Raw genomic sequence first — 20,596 nt, 5'->3', positions numbered from 1 at the left:
GAATTGCATAACTGCAGCTGGTTGGATGCATGCACTAAATTACATGGAAATATATTATAGAGTCATAGCACGAAAACTATCAACATTATTTTGTGTGTCTTTTTTGCAGTGGAGTGCCCTGTGTGTTCTGTAAGTGTTTCCCAGCATTTTATCAACAAACATCTGGACACGTGTCTTACCAGTGGCGACAAGAAGGAAAGCTTGAGGAGGTAAAGTATCCACTTTACTGATCACTTAAATGAAGACTGTGCTGATGTCTTGTCAAGCTTTAATGCTCTTTTGGGAGGTAGGATACAAATAAAAGGGTCGTACATAGGAAGAGTCAGAAGTCTCCTCAAGTTAAGGAAATTGTAGCAAAGAGAGGTCACTCAAGATCAGTAATTTCCGAAGGTGAACGAACACCAGTGTGACAACCTAAGATGTTGGAGGTCTCGGACATCCAAGATAGCAAAGACAACAAACAGCCATTAGAAACTGCCGTTATCTCCAAACTTATCAGTGGATCAGACAGACTAAAAGACAGATATGAATCAGATTAGCTGTAAAATTATTTTTAAACTATTAAACATTATTTCAACTGTCATTAACATGTGTATGTTAGCCTAACATGTTGAGATGTTTTGTTTTTTAATTACTTGTGATTTTGTTTTAAACTAAAAATACCCCTTATGCTTCAAATTAACAGGTACCACGTGGAGTTATGTTTACGTGGCATTTTTATTTAATCTTGTGTATACCTGCCTAGGGACAGCAGATGGAAATTAGCTTGTGGCTAAATGTCTTTTCTATAATGAGATTAAAGTTTTCTTGTACATGGATGCAGTAAAAAAAAAAAAAAAAAAAAAGAATAAATAAAAGTAGAAGACAAAGAAAACTAAACACAACAGTTGGGTTTCAGTCAACCGATGACCTTATGTCCTCCCAGCAGTTTTTCCTGCTTTATTAATAACATTTAATACAGTTTGTGATACAAAATGCCGTACAATTACCAAAAACAGAAATGTTGGGAAAAATATTGTAGGTTTGGTCTGGATGAGCCGATTATAGCCAGACACAATATGACTTAAATGAATAACTCTCATGAACAGGTCATGTCTGTATTGATTTCACAATTCACAATTACTCACAGTTCAGGCAACAAAAAGAGTCTATGCACTCTTGAATTTCATAACTCCAAAATAATGTTTCCTTTATACGCAACAACTTCTGTCAAATGTTTCTTGTGGTATCTTATCTCTTCTCCTGGAAAACAGTTTCAGCTTATCAGTTTTTATATTGATGAACAGCATCTCGACTAAGTTACGGTCAGGATTTCCATACACGAATGATCTCTTATCATTATTATTATTCAGCCAGTCCGTTGCTGATTTATGTGCTTTTGCTTGTTGTCTTGTTCCATTACTGAACATCTGCTGAGCTTTAGGTCCTGGACTCCTGCCCTGCTCTTTTCCTCTAAAATTTGATACAATTTTGCATCTATTGTTTGTTCAAAGGTTGCAAGTAGCCTTAAACTGTAATACTTGTTCCAGTGCTTTAAGGCTGATATGAGAGTTTGTGGCTATTGTGCAGTTTCTTGTTTACCTCCAAGCATGCTGGGGAACTTTTGTGCCTTTAGAGAGGTTTAAAAGATTTTTCAGTGATGTGTTGTGGAACATCCAGGCTTTCTTTTTAACATGAGAAGTGCTTGTTTTGATTTTTGTTTTTTGTTTTTTGAGAGAGAGAGTTTCCTTTGTGGTATTCTTCTTGAACCCCATTGTTATTCATTTTTTGTTGTAACAGAAACACGAACAAAGATTTTCACAAATACAGATATAGTGTTTCATTGTAACCCCTGGGCTCGCTCCCATTCTTAGGGAGAGTAGCAACAGTCATGAGTTTCTTGAACTCTTTTGAAAATCTGTCTTGTTGTAGTTTGATGTCACAGGGCTTAACTTGTGAATAACTAAAGCTACAATCACATTAGGGGAACCAGTGGTTGGAGACTTGGGACGACCAAAATTAATGCGACCCTTTGAGCTCATCGGCTCTGAAATGGTTGCTTCAAAGTGGGGAACAGGTCTGCAAGCACTTGCTTTTCTTTTAGTGTGTAAAGATATTAATTTTATACCTAATTTGGAACCTTTTCCGTTATGACAATAAAAATTCTGCTTGTGTTCAAGAGCATTTCTTTCTATAGTTGTAGATTTTTGTTGTAGCTTAGCACAGAGATGCACCTCAAGCATTAAAATGTCATATCTGTTGGTTACTGAAAATATACAGTGAATCTGTTTGTTTCCGCTCTCTTAGCCAGAAGAGGCGTCCAATGCCGAAGTTGGTATACAACCTGCTTTCAGTGCAGGAGCTCAAGAGGAGGCTGAAGGAATGCCATCTGCCATTGCAGGGATCTCGAGACCAGCTGATCAAAAGACACCAAGATTTTGTCTACTTATACAATGCCCAGTGTGACTCTCTAAACCCGAAATCAGGTGAGAGGATTTGCTCTGTTTTTTTTTTATTAAAATGAAAAAACAAAACAAGAACTCTAAACTACTGTGATATCACAGTGTTTTGTTACACAACAAAAGAAGTGGACTGTATAGGATATTGTCCAACCTCAACTTGAAAACCAGAAGTGTTTGTAGTCTATTCAAATAGCCACACTTGAATGTGGAATGAAAAATCACACATCATAAAGGGGGCCAGATGCAGTGTTGTTTACAAAACAGAGGAACAGTCATGTAATAGCTCTCAGTTGTGTACTTGTTGCCCTTATTAGTTATAGAACAAATGACAGGAGGGAGTGTGGCAGCCCCTGAACCTGTGCCTGCACTCTTCATTATACCAGACAGAGGCTTGCATGGACTTAAATGCTCTAACCAGAAAATGACACTCAAATATTTAGAAACACAGTAGAATCCCCCCAAAATTGAGATTTTTTTTTTTGTAAAATGTGAATGAAAACGAATGCACTGTTTTGCAAAATCTCATAAACCCATATCTTATTCGCAATCTAGGAAACATTAAATGCTTAAACTGCAAAATCGTTAACATTTCATAAAAAAATATTAGTTCATTTTGAATGTTATGTCAGTAACATGTCTCAAAAGTTGGTATGGAGGCACCAAAAGGCTGGAAAAGTATACCCCAACATTAAAGAAAAAAAAGAACTCAATCAACATTTTATAACTAATGAGGTTAAATGGAAACAGATGGTAACATGATTGGGTATCAAAAAGAACATACAGCTTTCGTTTCTCTGCCATTTAAAATAGACGGAGCAAAAGTGGAAAACTGTTCTATCCTCGTACTATTGGGAATTTGAAATTCCACACAGGGTCCTCTGGACTAAAGAGAAGAGGGACCATCCAGTGCATCCGGACTTTTAAACAAGCATTCTCCCATCCAGACGACATTTATTTCAGTGAAGCTTTTGCATATTTCACAGTCCTGAACTTTCACCAGTTGAAACATTTAACAAATCGTGAAACAAGAAATACGACAAAGACCCGGGACTGTTGAGCAGCTGGAGTCGTGTATAAGACGAGAACGGGACAGCATTCGTTTTCAAAGTCCAGCAGATGGTTCCCAGACTGAATGTTAATTCAACAAAATCAGACTGAACCGTTTTGCATTCGCTTTAACAAACACTCTGCTTGTTTGGGAACAGGCAGTTTTTTTTTTGTTGTTTGTTTGGTTTTTTTTTTGTAACTCTATCGTGAAATGCCTTTGCTGTGGTACAAAGCTTTAACATTTTTTCCCCATGAGACTTAAACATAGAATGAAGTTGGTGATATTTGACTTCACTAGTTTGGTTTTTGTCTTGATTTTTTTTTTTTACTTTTCTTGAAAACCTCAGTTTTGTTTTGCCACCTCATGGGTCAAATGGTACATTTCATATAAGGGACAATATTTGTCACCTCAAGCCAAATAAAGATTCATCTTTCGTCTGTCAACAGCTGAGGAAATTGCCAAAGAGGTCGAGGCCAATGAGAAGATGAGAAACCAGTTGCAGGGGAAGGCCAAGCCAGTATGTATTAACTGCTTAGTGAGAGCTTAAATTTTGTTTTTGTTTTTTCTCAAATGTACGTTGCAGCATTTTCAGTAGCGTTTATATATTATCAGCAAGGTTTATTTTACTGTATTTCTAATCTTTTTTTTTTGAGAAACAATAATTCTGACAAGTTCTTACAATTTAAAATTTCACAGTCTTATGAAAATGAGTTATTTGTAATAAAAAAACAGTACTTTTGTTGCACGGGTGCTGGCTTAAAAAAAGACAGGTTAGCTCAGTTTCTTTACAAATATTGCAAAATTTCAATATTTGTTTTTCTTGATTCATTGTCAATATGAACAAATGTCTCTCCAATTAATCTTTTTCCAGGTCATGGTTTTCTCAAAGAATCAGTCTGAGAAAGAGATCGAAGACATGCATTCAAATTACAGTAAGTTTTTCTTTTTTCATCCTGACACTTTTATGTGCTGAAACGTTGCATGTTTTACACGCATACAGCAACGCAGTCCTAGGAAATGTTTCGTTGAAATCAACACTTGTGAAGAACGACACATGTAGTGACAATAAACTTTGGTGATGGAGAAAAAAAGCCAGAGTCCTGTTGACTATGTTTATTTTGGCCAGTAACTGAATGGTGTTCATTTTTGGTCACTGCTGTCTTTGGAAAGAAAGACTGAAATGTATGGCTCACATGAAATACAACACACATACAGTATTGTGAAAGTCTTAAGCCACCTCTCATTTCTTTATATTTTTCCAGGAAAATTGTAAATGGGTGGGTAGATGGCTGTAGACAGTCGTTGTTGTATATTAATGTCAGTTTGAACCAAAAATCTCAAATTTGGGCTCATCACCCAACTGATTTATGTCAGGTACAATGAGAACGCTTGAAATAATTTAGGAGAGCTTCTCTATTAACTCTATACAGAGTTTTTTTTAAATGAAGGAATAGAGACGTATTCAATTTAATAAAACTTTATTGATCCTGAAGGTTGACCCCGAAGGAAATTGGGTATTGGGTGTTCAGAATTAGAGTGCATATTATATATTTTTTGGCTACAAAAGAAATAAAAGTTTAAAATTAGCTGGATAGATGTTATTGACAGCCTGTTATGACAGTTTTCAAAGCCTCCATCAGGCTTCTCGGTGATCAATTCTTATAGGTCACTAGTTCACTTGGGAAATCCACTGTAAGAGGACTTACTGAGAGGCAGTCCATCATAAAGACTGCATGACATTTTTGTCTGGTTGAGTAATTGTTGCTTGGTAATACTGTGGATAGGTCGACTGTCCCTGTGAAAACCGGCATAGGTTACTGATATTCAGTATCTCTAATATAACATGCTTTTGTTTCTCAGAAAGAGGATTGCAGTTTTGCATATGAAGTGTCGCCCAGCCATAACGCAAGTGTTACTTTAGTCTATAAGCTAGCCTCACATACCTTCATCAACAAGTTAAAAAAGAAGCAGAAACATGGACAACAGTTGTCTGATTTTTAGCAGCACGTGGTGACATAGGTTTTTGTCTGTGTAAATAATCTCCAGTATTTTATTATAATTCATAGGGCCACTTGTCTGTTGATTTGTATGTCTGAGACTTTTTTTTTCCCCCATGTGACCTCGGAGGTAATCACTCGGATACACAGAAGCAAGAAAATCTAGATGAGCTCTGTGTTTTTATCCTCGGGGCAGAGGCCAGTTCACCAAAATCGCAGGACATTGTTCTCAAGTCATGTTGACATAGTTGAACTAGATGAAAAGCTTGTTGGAAATAACTCTTAAGAGCTAACTTTAAAAGTGTTTGAAAAATGGATGTGACTCACAAGAGGTGTGCTCTATAAATAGCTGCGCTGCTGTGATAACCTCCCGATTTATCAGAGGAGGATGTGGATGACTCACTCTGCTGGCATGGGCAGTGGTGCCTGAGCAGGCAAGAAGGTGAAAGCGGCGTATACACATGCACACACCGTATCCGCCGGGAGCTCGCAGCCTTTTCTTTCTGTGACACCAATTTCTTTTAGTGTTAATACAGTTGGTAGCTAGTTATTCAGAAAACATTCCCATTTGGTAAAATAACAGCAGGTTGAAAAAATGTTCTGCAGTAACACTTTCTGAGACGTGAGTTTAAACTGCAGCTCCAAGTGGTCAACTGTGCATTACAGTCATTTTAATTAGCAACCATTTAATTCGAATAACTTTAATTTATGACTGCATTTAATCTAAACATTGAATTCAAGGTTAGACTCTTGAACCGCTATTAGAAATCAGTGACTATCACATAACGTCATAATCATTCTATCCTCTTGATGTGTTTGACCCTATAGCGATATGCTATTTTGCCCACAGGGAAGCAGCACAGCAGTGACTTTTCCCGGCTAATAGCGCAGGTCCGCGGCCGCATGGAGACCACCAGACAACCTCGTGTTAAACAGGAAGTCAGCGAGGTGAACAAGGACGTACAAAAAACGCACTCTGCAGGTACTTTGACATTCAGACATAATATTTTCTAGCCAAAGGACACTTCTGTGCACTTCTCTGACGCCCTTTAAAAAAAAAAGTCACTTGATGTCTGTGGTTACCTGCTATCTTGTACACTTGCGTGAAAAGGAAATATTTTCCTTTGCAGCCCTGTGAAGACTAAGAACACCTTTGCTGCTTTCACAGGAGTTAAGAGAATAAGTAGCAGCCAGGTGCTGCTAATCAAATTCACTTGATAAACTGATCGTCTGCAAGTGCGAGCACCTTTTATAATAGCAGACGTTTTGGTAGTTTGTTAGTCTGGAGCATTCGTCGGTGTGAAGACATGATGTTGAGAGAAAATGCAAAAAATCAAAGCCCTACATGTTAGAGTTCAGAGGCTTCAGTTAGCATGTTTAAATTAGAAAAAGACTGAATAAGCATGGCTGTCAGGTGGAAGCCTCTTCTTTTTAAAATGATCATGGCAGCCTGGCTTAGCTTTGCAAACGTCTGAACAAACCTCGAGATTTCTAGAACAGTGTCACGTTTGGAAAAAAGCAAATACAACATATCAACACAAGCAACTCATATAAACTGTCAAGCATGGTGGTGGAGGGATGATGATTTGGGCTTCTTTTGCAGCCACATGAACACCTCGCAGTCACTGCGACGACCATGAACTCAAATTTAAGGCCAGCTGTCTGACGGTTAAAACGTAGCTGAAATTGGGACAAGCAGCAGGACAATGATCTCAAGCACAGCAGCAAATCTACAATCCAATGGATGAAAAAGGAAATAATCAGATTGTTGAACAAATACCTGCACATTTCAGTGAATTGAAGCAATGTTGTAAAGAGTCTGTGCATCAGTGTTTGTCTGATGCAAAAAATAATTACTTCAAGTTATTCCTGCAAAATGTGGCTGTGCACTTAGTTTTTCACAGACCCTGCAGCCCTGTGAAAAAGGTTTGTTTTTTTTCTACACAACTGCCTTTAAAGAAAAAAAAAAAGTCCCATCTTTTTGTAAGAAAGTAGTTTTTCCAAGTGAGTAGAAAATCATAAGCACTTTTCCACCACTGAATGCTCAGTTTTTTATCAACAAAGAGATGATGCCTGGTGTTTGTTCATTCAAATGCTCTCTAAAAATTGGTGTTGCAATCCAGAAATGTTAATTCAACATTTAGCATATGTCATGCCACTCTGTTTTCACATTACTTATCACATCAGTGAGGAGGGAAAGAGATTCATTTTACGTAGAAACCTTTGACCCGTCATTTCCTCCTGGATCTGTAGCATGACGTCGTACAGCATTTACGGTTTGCCTCTTTCAGATCAAGGTGCACAAATAAAAAGCTGCACAGAAGTGAAGGTTGAACATGAAGCTGAAGACGAGGAATCAGGAGGAGTAATCGAGGTGCCGTCCAGCCCCACCTATAGCGACGTGTCCGTCAGCAGGTAAAACAAAACAAAAAATACAAACAATATTTAGAACCACTGAGTGCTGCACTGGACACCAGCATCTCAACCCAAAATAAACAGGTGCATCAGACACACCTCAGTCTCTTAGGGTTTCATTTATAACCAGACAGCGCGTGCACACAAGTGCCAGCAAATAATCCAGAAGCATCAGTTGGTAAATGGTAATGGCCTGTATTTATATAGCGCTTTACTAGTCCCTAAGGACCCCAAAGCGCTTTACATATCCAGTCATCCACCCATTCACGCACACATTCACACACTGGTGATGGCAGCTACATTGTAGCCACAGCCACCCTGGGGTGCACTGACAGAGGCGAGGCTGCCGAACACTGGCGCCACCGGGCCCTCTGACCACCACCAGTAGGCAACGGGTGAAGTGTCTTGCCCAAGGACACAACGACCGAGACTGTCCAAGCCGGGGCTCGAACCGGCAACCTTCCAATTACAAAGCGAACTCCCAACTCTTGAGCCACAATCGCCCCAAGCACACATGACAGCTAATGTTGAGCCCCCGCTTGTGACAAGACTCTATAAAGATGTTTTTCCTCTCTTCTCTGCTTTATGTTTCCGTGTGTGTCTCCTCTGCTCTTGGGTCTGCTCCGCTGGGCAGAGGAGACACAACTAAGATGAAACCGAGAGCAGCAAAACAAGTAGATCCGAGCACTGAGCCGCAATGAAACAAATGCAAATATAATACTGATTCTCTCTTTTAAAGCACTGCCTGAGCACTCCAGACTGGATCCTGTCATCTCGCTTTGCTATCATGTTCACCCTCTTAGTGGAAATATTCATCTGTTATGAAGAGAGGCTCGTATCTGCTTACATGTCTGTGGATCTGCTATCAAACCACAGGCCTGAGAAGCCTGGATTTCAACACACACAGAGGAAGCAGCGATGGGAATCAGACCGGCTCCAGGAATGCATAAATAAATCAGTAAAGAATCAGATCTAAAAATGACAGTATACACACCCCATCCATGGAGTTTCACTTCATTCTCTTTACATTTCAAATTTCTTTTTGAAAAACTAGCGCGCTTCCTCCAATAAGTTCTACAAGCCATGATTTTTTCTTTATTTTTTAAAGAAGTCATTAGTACCATATTTCCAGAAACATTGCAGCATTTCTTTTCATGTTGCTCTTACTGCGTTCACATTAAATCTGTTGTTGGATTATTTTCTTAAAAATCCTAAAGGCATTTGTTTTGTATATGTCAAATAACACATTCTTTTGGGGGCTTCTAAGCTGATTGTAATGTTTAATTAGAACATAAAACGCACTGGTTAACATTAACAGTCAATTTTCTTTTTGTGACTTTTGCATTCAGATAGTCCAGATTAACTGACAAGTTCCTAACTTCTCTATAAAACTGATAATTAGCTGTTTTTCAGGTAATTAGATTCCCCCTCTCTCCAATCAAGTAGGCAAAAAGCATCGGTGTGGAGTCACGCAGGTGTTCAGTCTGGATTCAATTATAGCTTTGAATATAATTGCAAAGAGGAAAGATAACTGGCTGTCGCTAAATAAAGCCCCGTGCTGTGAGACTCGGGAAAGAGACAAGGTCCTTTGCCGCACAGTTATAAATGATGTTGATAGCCTCTTGTGTGTGCTGTCAGCAGAGTGCCGCCTAAATCAGACAAAAGTGCCTTTTTAAAGTTGGGCCGTTACTTTAAATTCATAATCCCTTTCAGCCTTTTTTTGTTCATTTGACACATAAAGTGAGAGAGAGATTTCCAACAATACAAATCCAGATTCATGTGCTACTATGTGGGACACGTCGCTAATGATGAGAGGTAGACTGAAGCTTTGAGAAATAAAATAAAGGATAAAAATGCAAGATTTCCACTTTAACTAAACAACAAATAACGTGTAGTTTCTGTAAAATAACATTACCTACAGATGAATAAGTACAGCCTTTGGTTAAATATGTATATTGAAGGGCTACAACAGTTAGGTGTACATTGATAATGGGAAAGAAGCCAGTGCAGCACTCGTGTCTCTATCCTCAGAGATCACCTGCTAACTAGAAAAATGGCTATTCCTAGCACACCGCAGACAGCTGAGGTGCTGTGAGTTAAAGATGAAATGGTTGTCATATTTTTATATAAGCGGGACGTACCTTTTAAGGCTCCGCTTGTGAAGTGTGGCTTTCACACAAGGCTGACTTTAGTTTCTGTGCCCAGCCATGAAAAGTTACGTGCAATAAACACAGGCCAAGTAGCCAGTAAATGATAGTATGGGACCAGCTCTGGACCAATTTCCACTTCATTTTCTTTTGTAAAGCACCCCACTGTTTCGAGCTCCAAACCTCATCTGGAAGTTGGTCAGTAATGTTGAGATATGCTCAATGCTTCGCACGCACCAGCTTGCCAACAGGGACCTGCTGGTAAATGGCAGTGCCTGCCACTAGCACATCTTGAGAAGCACTTTTTTGGTTTGGTTTTTTGTGGGTTTACACACTTAAATAATACCTTTTGTCAGCTCAGTATTTGTATTGTTGGTTTCTCAGAGTGGCTTTGCATGTTTTTGTTTTTGTTTTGTTTTTTAGCTTATGCTGGAGTTCATCCACCATCTGAAACAAGCACTTTTAGTTCCTCTCCTTTTAAGTCCACCCTGACTTTAATTGGCCGGCCCATGCTTACAGGAGATTTGAACAGTAGCAATAACTATCCAAAAGAGTTGTGAGGTATTTAATGGTGTTAGGAATGATCCGTGCCTTTAAGGATCAACAGCTTGGGGAAACCAAAGGAGCTCTCCAAGAATATTTAATATAAGTGGAGAGAGAAAGTTGCTTTAAGACCTGTTCGCCCTCAGGGAGAGAAAAGCCCAGTCTTAGGTTAGATTGTGCTTTTCAATGCATATTTTTTGCAGTTTCTTTTGATAAAACTTTAATTTCCTCCTTTTTGACTCATGCGTTCTCAGCTCTGACACCATTTCACATTTTATTCAAGTTAAAATTGCTTATCAGGGAGTTGGTGTGCCACATTTCTAAGGGGTGTAATGTGTAAATTTCATGGTAAAATGTAATGTAGTCTCTACTAGAGTTGTGTTTTTTATCCATTTAAATTTTTGTATTTTAGTCCGCATCACAAGTAATTTATCATTTTTTTTAAGGGTAATCAATCATGTCACCGTTAGTGACTGCTGAGCTAACATGAGCTGACACATTTTGTTTTTAGACCGTCTTGATTTTTTATTTTATTTTAAAAGGGGGAAGATAATGTTTTTTCCAGTCACATTCTGTTCTTAATATTCACACTTGGCTTTCTAGACTGAAAAGGTGCAACTAATCACTTTGGACAATTTATTTTCTTTTTCTAAGCCATCAAACACATGAGTGGAATAATGCTTTTCACAGATCTTCCTCCCTGTTTCTACTTCTTAAAATCACAACAAGATGTGACTTGCAAATGCAAATGAAATCAAAGTCCAGCGCCTCACAAAACTCAAAATGTCACACAGAAACTAAAATACACGGCGAAGTCTGATGCACATCGATAGCTTATTGTTGGTTTACAGCGAGAACAGTAGAAGAATAAATCACGGCGTGAACAAAAATCTTTTTGTGCCGGAGGTGTTGAACGTCCAAATCGGTTAATACGGCAGAGAGAGAAAAAGGCAGCGAAACATCCACAATGCATTCAATTAACAATATAATAGTGATATTGTTATCAGGGGTATGGAATTATTCTTTATTTTCAGTGCCCACAGAGCATGAATGTGGCAGAAATTAGATCAGTTTATAGTTTATGCACCCCACCGATACAGCACAGCAGCCTGTTGTGTGTGCGAGAGGAACAGCAGCACATAATTGCAGACTTTTAGATTTTATATTCTGACAACAGCCCAAAAAAAGAGTGAATTTCTTTTTGTATCTATATTCAGATTTATGAAGTGTTTGCCTCAGCTTTGTGCAATACCGTCTAGTTTCAAATCAAGCCGGAAACTGAGGGTCGATTTTTGTTATGAAGTAACATCCTGGGTCTTTTTCACATTTTATTGATCTTTGCCTGTGATGGATCTTGCAGGTACAGTAAAACACACAGTGAATCTGAAATATGAGGTTTTATTGTAATCTCACATTTCTCCTGCAGGCAAGTTAACACAGATACAAGGCAAGTCATTAAATGTGTTTATTATTGAAACAGCAAGTATCCCGAATCACGGTATATCACACTTGTATGTTTTTACTATGTTTATGTTCAACATTTACAGTACTCCATTAGAGATTTCCCAAATGTAAACAGTTTAAGTGTTTCTCATTTAGTTTTAGTTTAAAAGCTGCAGGATTTTGTTTGTCGGGACAGACTCTTTGGATGTTTGTGTCAGTGTTTCTCAATCTCATCAAGATTGAATCTTATCAGACGTGAAAAGTAAAACGTGAAAATCAGCTTCACCTACGTTACGTTTTGTAATTTTAATACTAGTTGTGTGGACACTTGTTACTGTTGCTATGGCTTCTTGTGTTAGTGTGCATGTAGCCACAGTTAATTTATTGCCCTTTCTTTGTTTCCTCCCCTACAGTTCTATTTCTGACATCTTTGGTCCAGAACCTGCCAGAAAGTAAGTGATTACTTTGTTGTTGCTGTTGCCTAAATTTGATATTGTTCATCCATCTGTTTCTTTTTTTGTTTTGCTTTATATTACAAGTAATGTTGTATGTTAGCATACTGTTGATGTTTTTGTGTTCGTGTTGTACATGCAGAAGCGCGCACACACACAAACAAACGCACCCATGCATATATATACAGTAGAGTTTATGGGTTGTGCCAATGGAAAACGGCTTATTCCGCTATTGACGCTTGTTTTGAGCTTCTGGTGCTGACAGTCAGGTGACTGATTTACACCTGGTGTCTGCTCCAAGCATGCCACCCTCAGGATGGGGCCCGTGCCATAGGGCAACTTCAAGATGGTGTTCCACAAAAGCACGTTATTGCAGTATAACGTTCCAGTTCCATGTAACACTCAGTGGCACAACTTTTGTTCCACTTGATACCTCTGAAGGCCCCTACTAGCTGGGTTTTTTTTGTTTGTTTGTTTTTTAGCCAGTTCTAGTATAGCAGGAGACAGAAAGGTAGAACTTACTGTAATTTATTTTAAAAAATATGGTGCTGTCAGCTGTTATATCCTGAAGTAAATCAAGACCATACAGTCAGGTCCAAATATTTTGATCTGACTCAGTTTGGCCGCTCTGCCCTACCACAACGGATTAGAAATGATGCAATCAAGATGCAACTGAAGTGAAGACTTAGCTCTAATCCAGAGGTTTTGGCAAACTTGCGCATAAAGGATTTATAGGCATTTTTACATGGCCGCTCCGCTTTCACTGGCTCATGAGTAACTGACAAATAATTTTATTACATGAATATAAATTCTTTGCTGTCAGTGACTGCCTGAAGTTTCCTTCCTTGAGATGCTTTGTCAGACTTTTCCTGCAGTGAACCGTTAGTTGATGCTTGATTGTGGGTGTCATGCAGAAAGCATGCTCGCTTGGGTTGAGGCTAATGGGGCCATAAAAAATATTACATTACAAAAAATTACATTTCTGTCTAAAGAATCTCTAGGGTAGCTTTCGGTCATCATCTATACTGTGAATCAGTATTTATCAGAAATAATAGCTCCATGCAAATCAGTCCTGGTATTTCTACCAACTTGCACATAATCAGTAAACACTGGTGACCTGAATCCATTGGCATCCATATATGCCCACGCCGTAACACTGCCTCCACCATGTTTGACAGATGTTGTGGTATGCTTTAATTGTGAGCCCTTCCAATCCTTCTTCATACTCTCCTTCTGCTCGCATTCTGAATTTTGGTTTGTAAATAATGGCATTTAAAAAAACTGGGTAGGAACAGAAACATTTTGTTTATGGTCGAAAAGGATGAAGTTCAATGTGTAGACATAGAGATATTCATGAAAACGTGATGTTTTAAGGTTTTCTTTTCTCTTGTTATCCAAATATATTTACATGTTCGAAATAAACTATTGGATTCTAGTCAGTTCATCTCAGTATTATCAGTCTAAAGGGCAGATATTTTTTCTATTTTCCACTTAAATCTATTTATTTATTTATTTTGGGATACCTGAAGTCTGCTTTTTGTGCTGACCCCTTTGTATTAAATGAATCTATTTTTTATCGTACTTTATTATACAGATTTCCACATTACAATTTCCAGATTTTTCTTTTCTTTTTTTCCCTCATTCTTACTTTTTCGGGCTTGTTTCTGTCATCTCTGTCAAGTGAGATTCAGCCTGAAAAGAACACCACATGCAGCATTTAACCCCCAAAAGACTCACATAAATAACAACACTTGAGTCGGAGCTCATTCACTTGCAAACCATGCACTAGGACACTGAATCATTCCAGGGTGGTGGTGGTGTTTCGACCACAGAGTTTTGCATCTTTCCTTCCTCTCCATGCATGTGTTTTGTGCTGCTTAAGTAAAATAAATAAATAAATAAAATACAATTAGAAAATGCAGTTTTAATGTATTTAATGCATTCACAGCTCTACTGTCACAAAGGTGATAGCACAAACATTTTCTAAGCTTATTCTCAGCTTTGTTTTTGTTCCTTGTCTAGGCTCCCCTCTTTATCTGTGTTTTTGACCCTGAAGTTGGGCTCAAACCTCCCAGTTTTCACTCCTAATCTTTTCGTTCCACATAACACTTGACTGAATGTAATCATAAGGCACTATTCTATACTGAAGTCGAGTGTTTTTGAAACAAGAGTGACAGGAAATGTTCTTCCATCGAGCATCGATTTATATCCATCCTCTAGTTTTTGTCAGACTCTGGAAAAATACTGAGCAAAGTGTGGACCAGTAGAAAAGTGATCGGCTTCCTACTGTGCTTACCGATAATCCACAACACCTAGAAGACGCCTCCTTACTCTTTTACAATGTCCATGTGGCCTTGTGACCCTAATTCCAATGCGGGAATATTGTTTTTTCCTTTTTATGCAGTTATGATTAAAAGCCTTGTCTTGTCTATGAATGTTGAATTATATCTATAGGTGAAACTTTAAGTGATTCTCCACATGAGACACTGGTGGCATCAGGGCTCCCTTTTGGTTTCTAAGCCATGTTATCTGCACACTTGTTGTGTAGGAGATTACACATCGTTGTCTGTTAATGTTAAGCATGATTCGTTAACGGGGATGTAACTTTAAGCTACGTGCTGAGCTGTTGAGCCCACATGGGGACACATGGTAGCAAAACATTGGCGTGGCGAAAGGTAATCCATAAAGGGAAACTGCCTATTTAGAAGTATTGAGTATTTACTCTTGACGTCTTCTGCAGACAACAGCGTCACTTCCCCCAGAATAAAAGATGGGAGTGTGAGTGAGTGTATAGATTCACCTCTATTCTTTTCTCACTATAGCTTTCCTGTAAACCTTTAAATGTTTGCTTCCAAGATGATTATATTTTAAGAGTAAGAAGGGTGCATTTCATTTACCCATCTTATTTAACCCTGTAAAGCTCAAACTATAAATTAAATGCCAGGGCTCTCAAAAACTCATGTTCTTGTTATTGTTTAGGAAAGGAGGAGAGAATTTGACTCCTAATCTTATCCCTCCACTTCCCTAAATGTAATCATATGGAGGATAAAATTATACAAAGTTTCCTCCTCTGACAGATTTAATTGACCTCTTTCACATAACATATTTTGATATGAATAGCAGGAAAAGCACAGCAGCGAGATTAGCGCTACTGATTTTGTTAACGATTGTGCAGTTTCACCGAGGTTGACTTAAATGATGTGCAGTTGTTTTCAGTTGCACATGTTCAGCTGACCTAATTTCTGTATGTTGCAGTTTGTGCTTTTGCAAAGCATGATAAATATAATATTTTGATTAATAATTTTCTGCCACGTTCTCAAATGAACATTTTGACTTTAATTTTGCCCGATCGTCGTCGGGCAGTAGTGTGAGAGCTTTTTGTTAGCAGAGGCGTGCCTTCTTCCTTTCAACATTCTTCCTTTCAAAGTTATTTTGAACTTGTGTGCGAGCAACCTTTTAAGCCACTGTAATAAATTTGCTGGAGGGCTGTCAAGCCGTCTGTTGCCGAAGATAGTCGGGTTTTTTATTTCTTTCAGCAGCGTGACAATCAGTACGAATGCAGTACGAGGCTTTGCGTCCTCGCTCTCGTCAGAACGTATAGAGTCTTCTCCACATTAGTTGGTGATATTAAAGGGGCTTTTGATGTTAATTGACTGTATGAACTTTGGGTTAGTCAGATGCAAGTGCAAATAGGCATTCATCTTCCATTTTTAATTTGCAATGTGCATCATAACTCCTGTGGAAGTTTTTTTTTTTTTTTTTTTTTGGCTCGAGTAATCATGTCTGACTGGGAAATCACAGAATTTAATCTTGATTAAAATGAAGGGATTTAAGAGCCCATGGCCCCAATATTATGTGTTAGACAGAGGCAAAGGTTTGTTAACTTGTCGGAGTAGCACTTAATTTGTAGGTGAAATTAAAATAAAATGAGGTGTTTTGTGGGATGACAAACAGATGTGAGTGGATGTCTCGTTTTTATTTACCGAATGGGGATCTGTCAAAGTGTATCATGGCACGGACAAAGAATATTTCTGAGGGCCTGATGCTCTTCAGACTCATCGGGCAGGAAATGGTTTTTGCCAATAAGTCAAGCAATTAAGTACAAAAAGTGGAAAATCAAGACCATTGTCACCTTAACCAGGGGGTAGACGTCATACATGGTGGAATAGTTTCACAAGGGGGTCACACTCAATACTTTTGCACATTCTTTTCCTCAATTAATAAATAACCAAATCTTTTGGTTTCAGTTTTACGTTGTCAAAACATTACCGATAAGAACATCTGCTGACGCTCCAACCTTCCAAGCTGCTTGTTCTAATCTCTTCTGTTCACAAGACATTAACTAGCTGTCTCTAAATACTCATTCACAGAGATGTCGAGAGGACCCCAGGCCAAAAGCGAACATCCCACTCGACAGAAGACAATGCCACTTTATCGCCTGTTTTGGGAAAGCGACGGCGAAAAACGTAAGAAGAGACGAAGGAAAGGAGGGAAAAAATCTAAAGAAAATCCCACGGCTTCTGTATCAGCTAACTTTGAAGGACATTCACATTCCTTTGAACATTTCTTTGTACCCTGATTACGTTGCACTGGTAATTTCATGTTTACAAATAAATCTTTGGTCTTTTTTACAGTTTTGTCTTTTGCAATATTCTGGTCAATGTCCCATTTCTGTTGTTGCTACCTGTTTGTGTTTTGACTCGAATCCATAGTTTGTATTATTGCATGTTTTGCTGCAGATTTTAAGAGCAATAAACTAATAGAAACATTCAATATTTTGACACAGGAATACTTTGTATTTTACATCATATACTGCCTTAATGCTTTGTGGCATAAATTCAATGTGCTGAAAACATTCCTCAGAGATTTTGGTCCATGTTGACATCGTGGCATCACACAGTTGTTGCAGATTTGTCCATTTTGTTGATTTCCCATTCCATCGCATCCCAAAGGTGGTCTGTTCAAGGCTACAGTGATCTTATTGTCATGTTCAAGAAAACAATTTGAGATAAATTGAGCTTTGTAACATGGTGCGCTATCCTGATAGAAGTGGCCGCCATAACTTTTGTACAGCCAAGGTGTGCCAAGAAAATATCCCCCACATCATTACGTTATGACCTTCACCAGGTTGAACTGTTAATAAAAGGCAGGATGGATCAATGTTTTCATGTTTACACCAAATTCTGACTCTTCCGTCTGTATTTTGCAGCAAAAATTGAGAATTTTCAGATCAGCTGTCATGATGTGAATTGTTGTTTTTTTCCTGTGCTTAGCTGACAGGAGTAGTAACTGGGTGTGTTCTTCTGCTGGTGCAGCTGCTTCAAGGTTGAATGTGTTGTTGCTTGAGTTACCGTTGATTTCTTAACAGCTCAAAGAATTCTGAAAGGAAGGGTCTGGCATCAAGGCATTTTAGCAATGTTCTAAATGATTCCCAATTTTTGTATCCCCCATCGGATAGCTAGGTTTCAGTCTTGTTTACGAATCTATCGTTTCCATCTTCAAAATTTCCCTCATGAGTTTCCAAATCCTGTTAGGGGCACTGTCCTGTGTGATTCCTCTGTCATTCTCAATTTTCAAAGTTTACAACACATCTGTAGCTTTTTTAATTGATTTGTTTTCGTTGAAGGAAAAGTAACCAGGGTCAAGGCAAGAGAGAGTGTAAACACTTAAGAAGAAAAGGTGGTGTTTATGTGCACATGCATGGGAGACTTAGCAGGGAAACATTTGGGAGCTGACCTTGATTGAAAACAGAGCTAGCCCGGAGTCAGACACATGGTTCTTCCGAGTCAACCGTCTCACCCCTCAGACAAAGCAGAGACATGGCCAGACATCATTAGGCTCCGGCTGAATGGAGGGAAATGAGCACTAAGCCACACATGCCTTATCTCACTGCATCCTTATTCTTTCCTTTACAATGATGCATTTTGTCATTGGGTTAATTAGCATGAGAGCAACTGCTCTTTCAAATAACAGGAGAGCACTGAGAGGCTTTTGATCTCAGCCTGGATTTAAGAAGCAGTGAAGCAGGTAGTGATCTCATTGATCACACATACCCATTGTGTCTGGCAAAGATCCAGACACCTCACCTGAATGAGTCACCTTACTTGCCTGTGCCTTGACAGCAATGTCGAACAGGATATTTATCATCTGTCTAACACAAGGTGAAAGAGATTTAAAGGCTCATAAATATGCAGTAAATATTATGATGTTCCTCTCTGGTCCCAATTCACATTATTCAGTCAAAATGACCTTTGAGTGGTTTTTGTAACTGTCGAGGTCCCATCAAATCACTTAAGGATAACCAATCTTAATGTCATAGTTACAGATCAGTCTGAATCTAAGGCAGCTCGCGTACAGGGGCACATTAATCCTCAGTGCTCTGCATGAACCTCTCCACCTCTGGCTGTAGCTCACTTTAAACTCATCATTGATAACAACAAATTATCCATATTCAGTGCATTTCTGGTGAAAATTCAACATTTGTTGAAATGGGTATGAACATTATTTTCTTACTCTGCAATTTGTATTAGCATTGCACTGTATATTACATAAGACTCACTGCAGTAAATACAGTTTCTTTGGCATAAGTGCTTCATCCTTTTTTGTACTTCTTACTTTTTGTGATGGAGTTTCTTGATCCAAAGCAAAATGAAGCTGGTAGAATTACAGGGTTTTAGATGGAGCCTTTAATTCAGCTGGAAACAAGTTAAAATGATTCCTGTTTGGTTTGGGATTCAGGTAGATGAAGAAGCATTTTCCCCTGCCTAATTTCTTAGATTTTTGCAGATTTGTCACACTTACATGTTTCATGTTACATACATCATCGTGCATCATCAAACAGATTTTAAAATTAGACAGCGATAACCAGGGTAAATAGAGAATGCAGTTTTTTTTTTTTTTTAAAAGATGATTTCATTTATTAAGGTGAAAAAAACGCAATCCAAATTTACCTGGCCCTTTGTGTAACAGTAATTGCTCTTTGAACCTAATAGCTGGTTGCATCACTCTTGGCAGCAAGAACTGCAAAAAAGCTTTTGTGATAACTAGCAATGAGTCTTTCACAATGGTGCGAAGGAAGTTTGCTCCGCTCTTCTTTGCAGAATTGTTGCAGGTTACTCGAAGAAGCTATGTGGCTCTGTCCTTCTGTTGACCCTTAGTGGTGTTCTGTTATTGTGCAATAGAGAACACCATATTTGACAATAAGGGTGTTGTGCACATGCCACAAGAACACCCTAGGTTACAGGCAATGATTTTTGTCCATGTCTTGGACACTGGGGTAAAGAAAAGGGCTGAGCTGTCAACTGATCACCAACTGAGGTTGAGTTAGGTCACCACCAGGGGACGGACCTGGTTCCAACATATTGTCAGGGTGAGCTGGGAGCATCTGGTAGAGGCCCCACTCTCCACAATAATCAATTCCCGCCTCTTGCAGAGCTTTGATTGCATTCTGAGGGAAGCTAAGGACATTGAGTCGAAGTGGATAATGCTCAACACCTGCATTGGTGAAGTTGCTGCAAGGAGCTGCAGCCACAAAGTAGTTCCCAAAACCAGATGTTGGACACCAGAGGTGAAGGAAGCTGTCAAGCTGAAGAAGGAGTCTTATTGAGCTTAGTTAGTCTTGGTTAGGCAGTGTGGTGTGGGAAGAGTTTGGTACTGATTAAATGTTCAGATTTGACAGTTTTTTTATACTGCAAGAGTTTTGACCTTTTAAAATCTTTAACTCCTGTTACAGGTACTGCAAAACATTAGAGACTATCTTCCATTGTTCCACTGCTACAGTGGGGCAAAAAAGTATTTAGTCAGCCACCGATTGTGCAAGTTCCCCCACCTAAAATGATGACAGAGGTCAGTAATTTGCACCAGAGGTACACTTCAACTGTGAGAGACAGAATGTGAAAAAAAAATCCATGAATCCACATGGTAGGATTTGTAAAGAATTTATTCGTAAATCAGGGTGGAAAATAAGTATTTGGTCAATAACAAAAATACAACTCAATACTTTGTAACATAACCTTTGTTGGCAATAACAGAGGTCAAACGTTTACTATAGGTCTTTACCAGGTTTGCACACACAGTAGCTGGTATTTTGGCCCATTCCTCCATGCAGATC

The 20,596-nt window shown here is 38.7% G+C and overlaps 1 protein-coding gene across 1 annotated transcript in view; it reads left to right on the top strand.

The window, feature by feature from the left end:
• The window catches only part of rad18 (RAD18 E3 ubiquitin protein ligase), a 29,151-nt gene extending 11,890 nt beyond the window's left edge, over nt 1-17,261 (top strand). The window contains exons 6-13 of the mRNA XM_004544828.6: nt 110-209; nt 2,287-2,465; nt 3,936-4,006; nt 4,361-4,421; nt 6,337-6,468; nt 7,778-7,901; nt 12,448-12,486; nt 16,857-17,261. Of these exons, the coding sequence (XP_004544885.3) occupies nt 110-209; nt 2,287-2,465; nt 3,936-4,006; nt 4,361-4,421; nt 6,337-6,468; nt 7,778-7,901; nt 12,448-12,486; nt 16,857-16,956 (806 nt within the window). The 3' untranslated portion in view covers nt 16,957-17,261. The remainder of the gene's footprint in view (nt 1-109; nt 210-2,286; nt 2,466-3,935; nt 4,007-4,360; nt 4,422-6,336; nt 6,469-7,777; nt 7,902-12,447; nt 12,487-16,856) is intronic.
• The last annotated feature ends 3,335 nt before the right edge of the window (nt 17,262-20,596 follow it).

The sequence above is a fragment of the Maylandia zebra genome, linkage group LG5, assembly GCF_041146795.1.
Source record: "Maylandia zebra isolate NMK-2024a linkage group LG5, Mzebra_GT3a, whole genome shotgun sequence".
In the NCBI taxonomy this organism is placed as follows: domain Eukaryota; kingdom Metazoa; phylum Chordata; class Actinopteri; order Cichliformes; family Cichlidae; genus Maylandia; species Maylandia zebra.
This window is presented reverse-complemented; position numbering and strand designations above follow the sequence as displayed.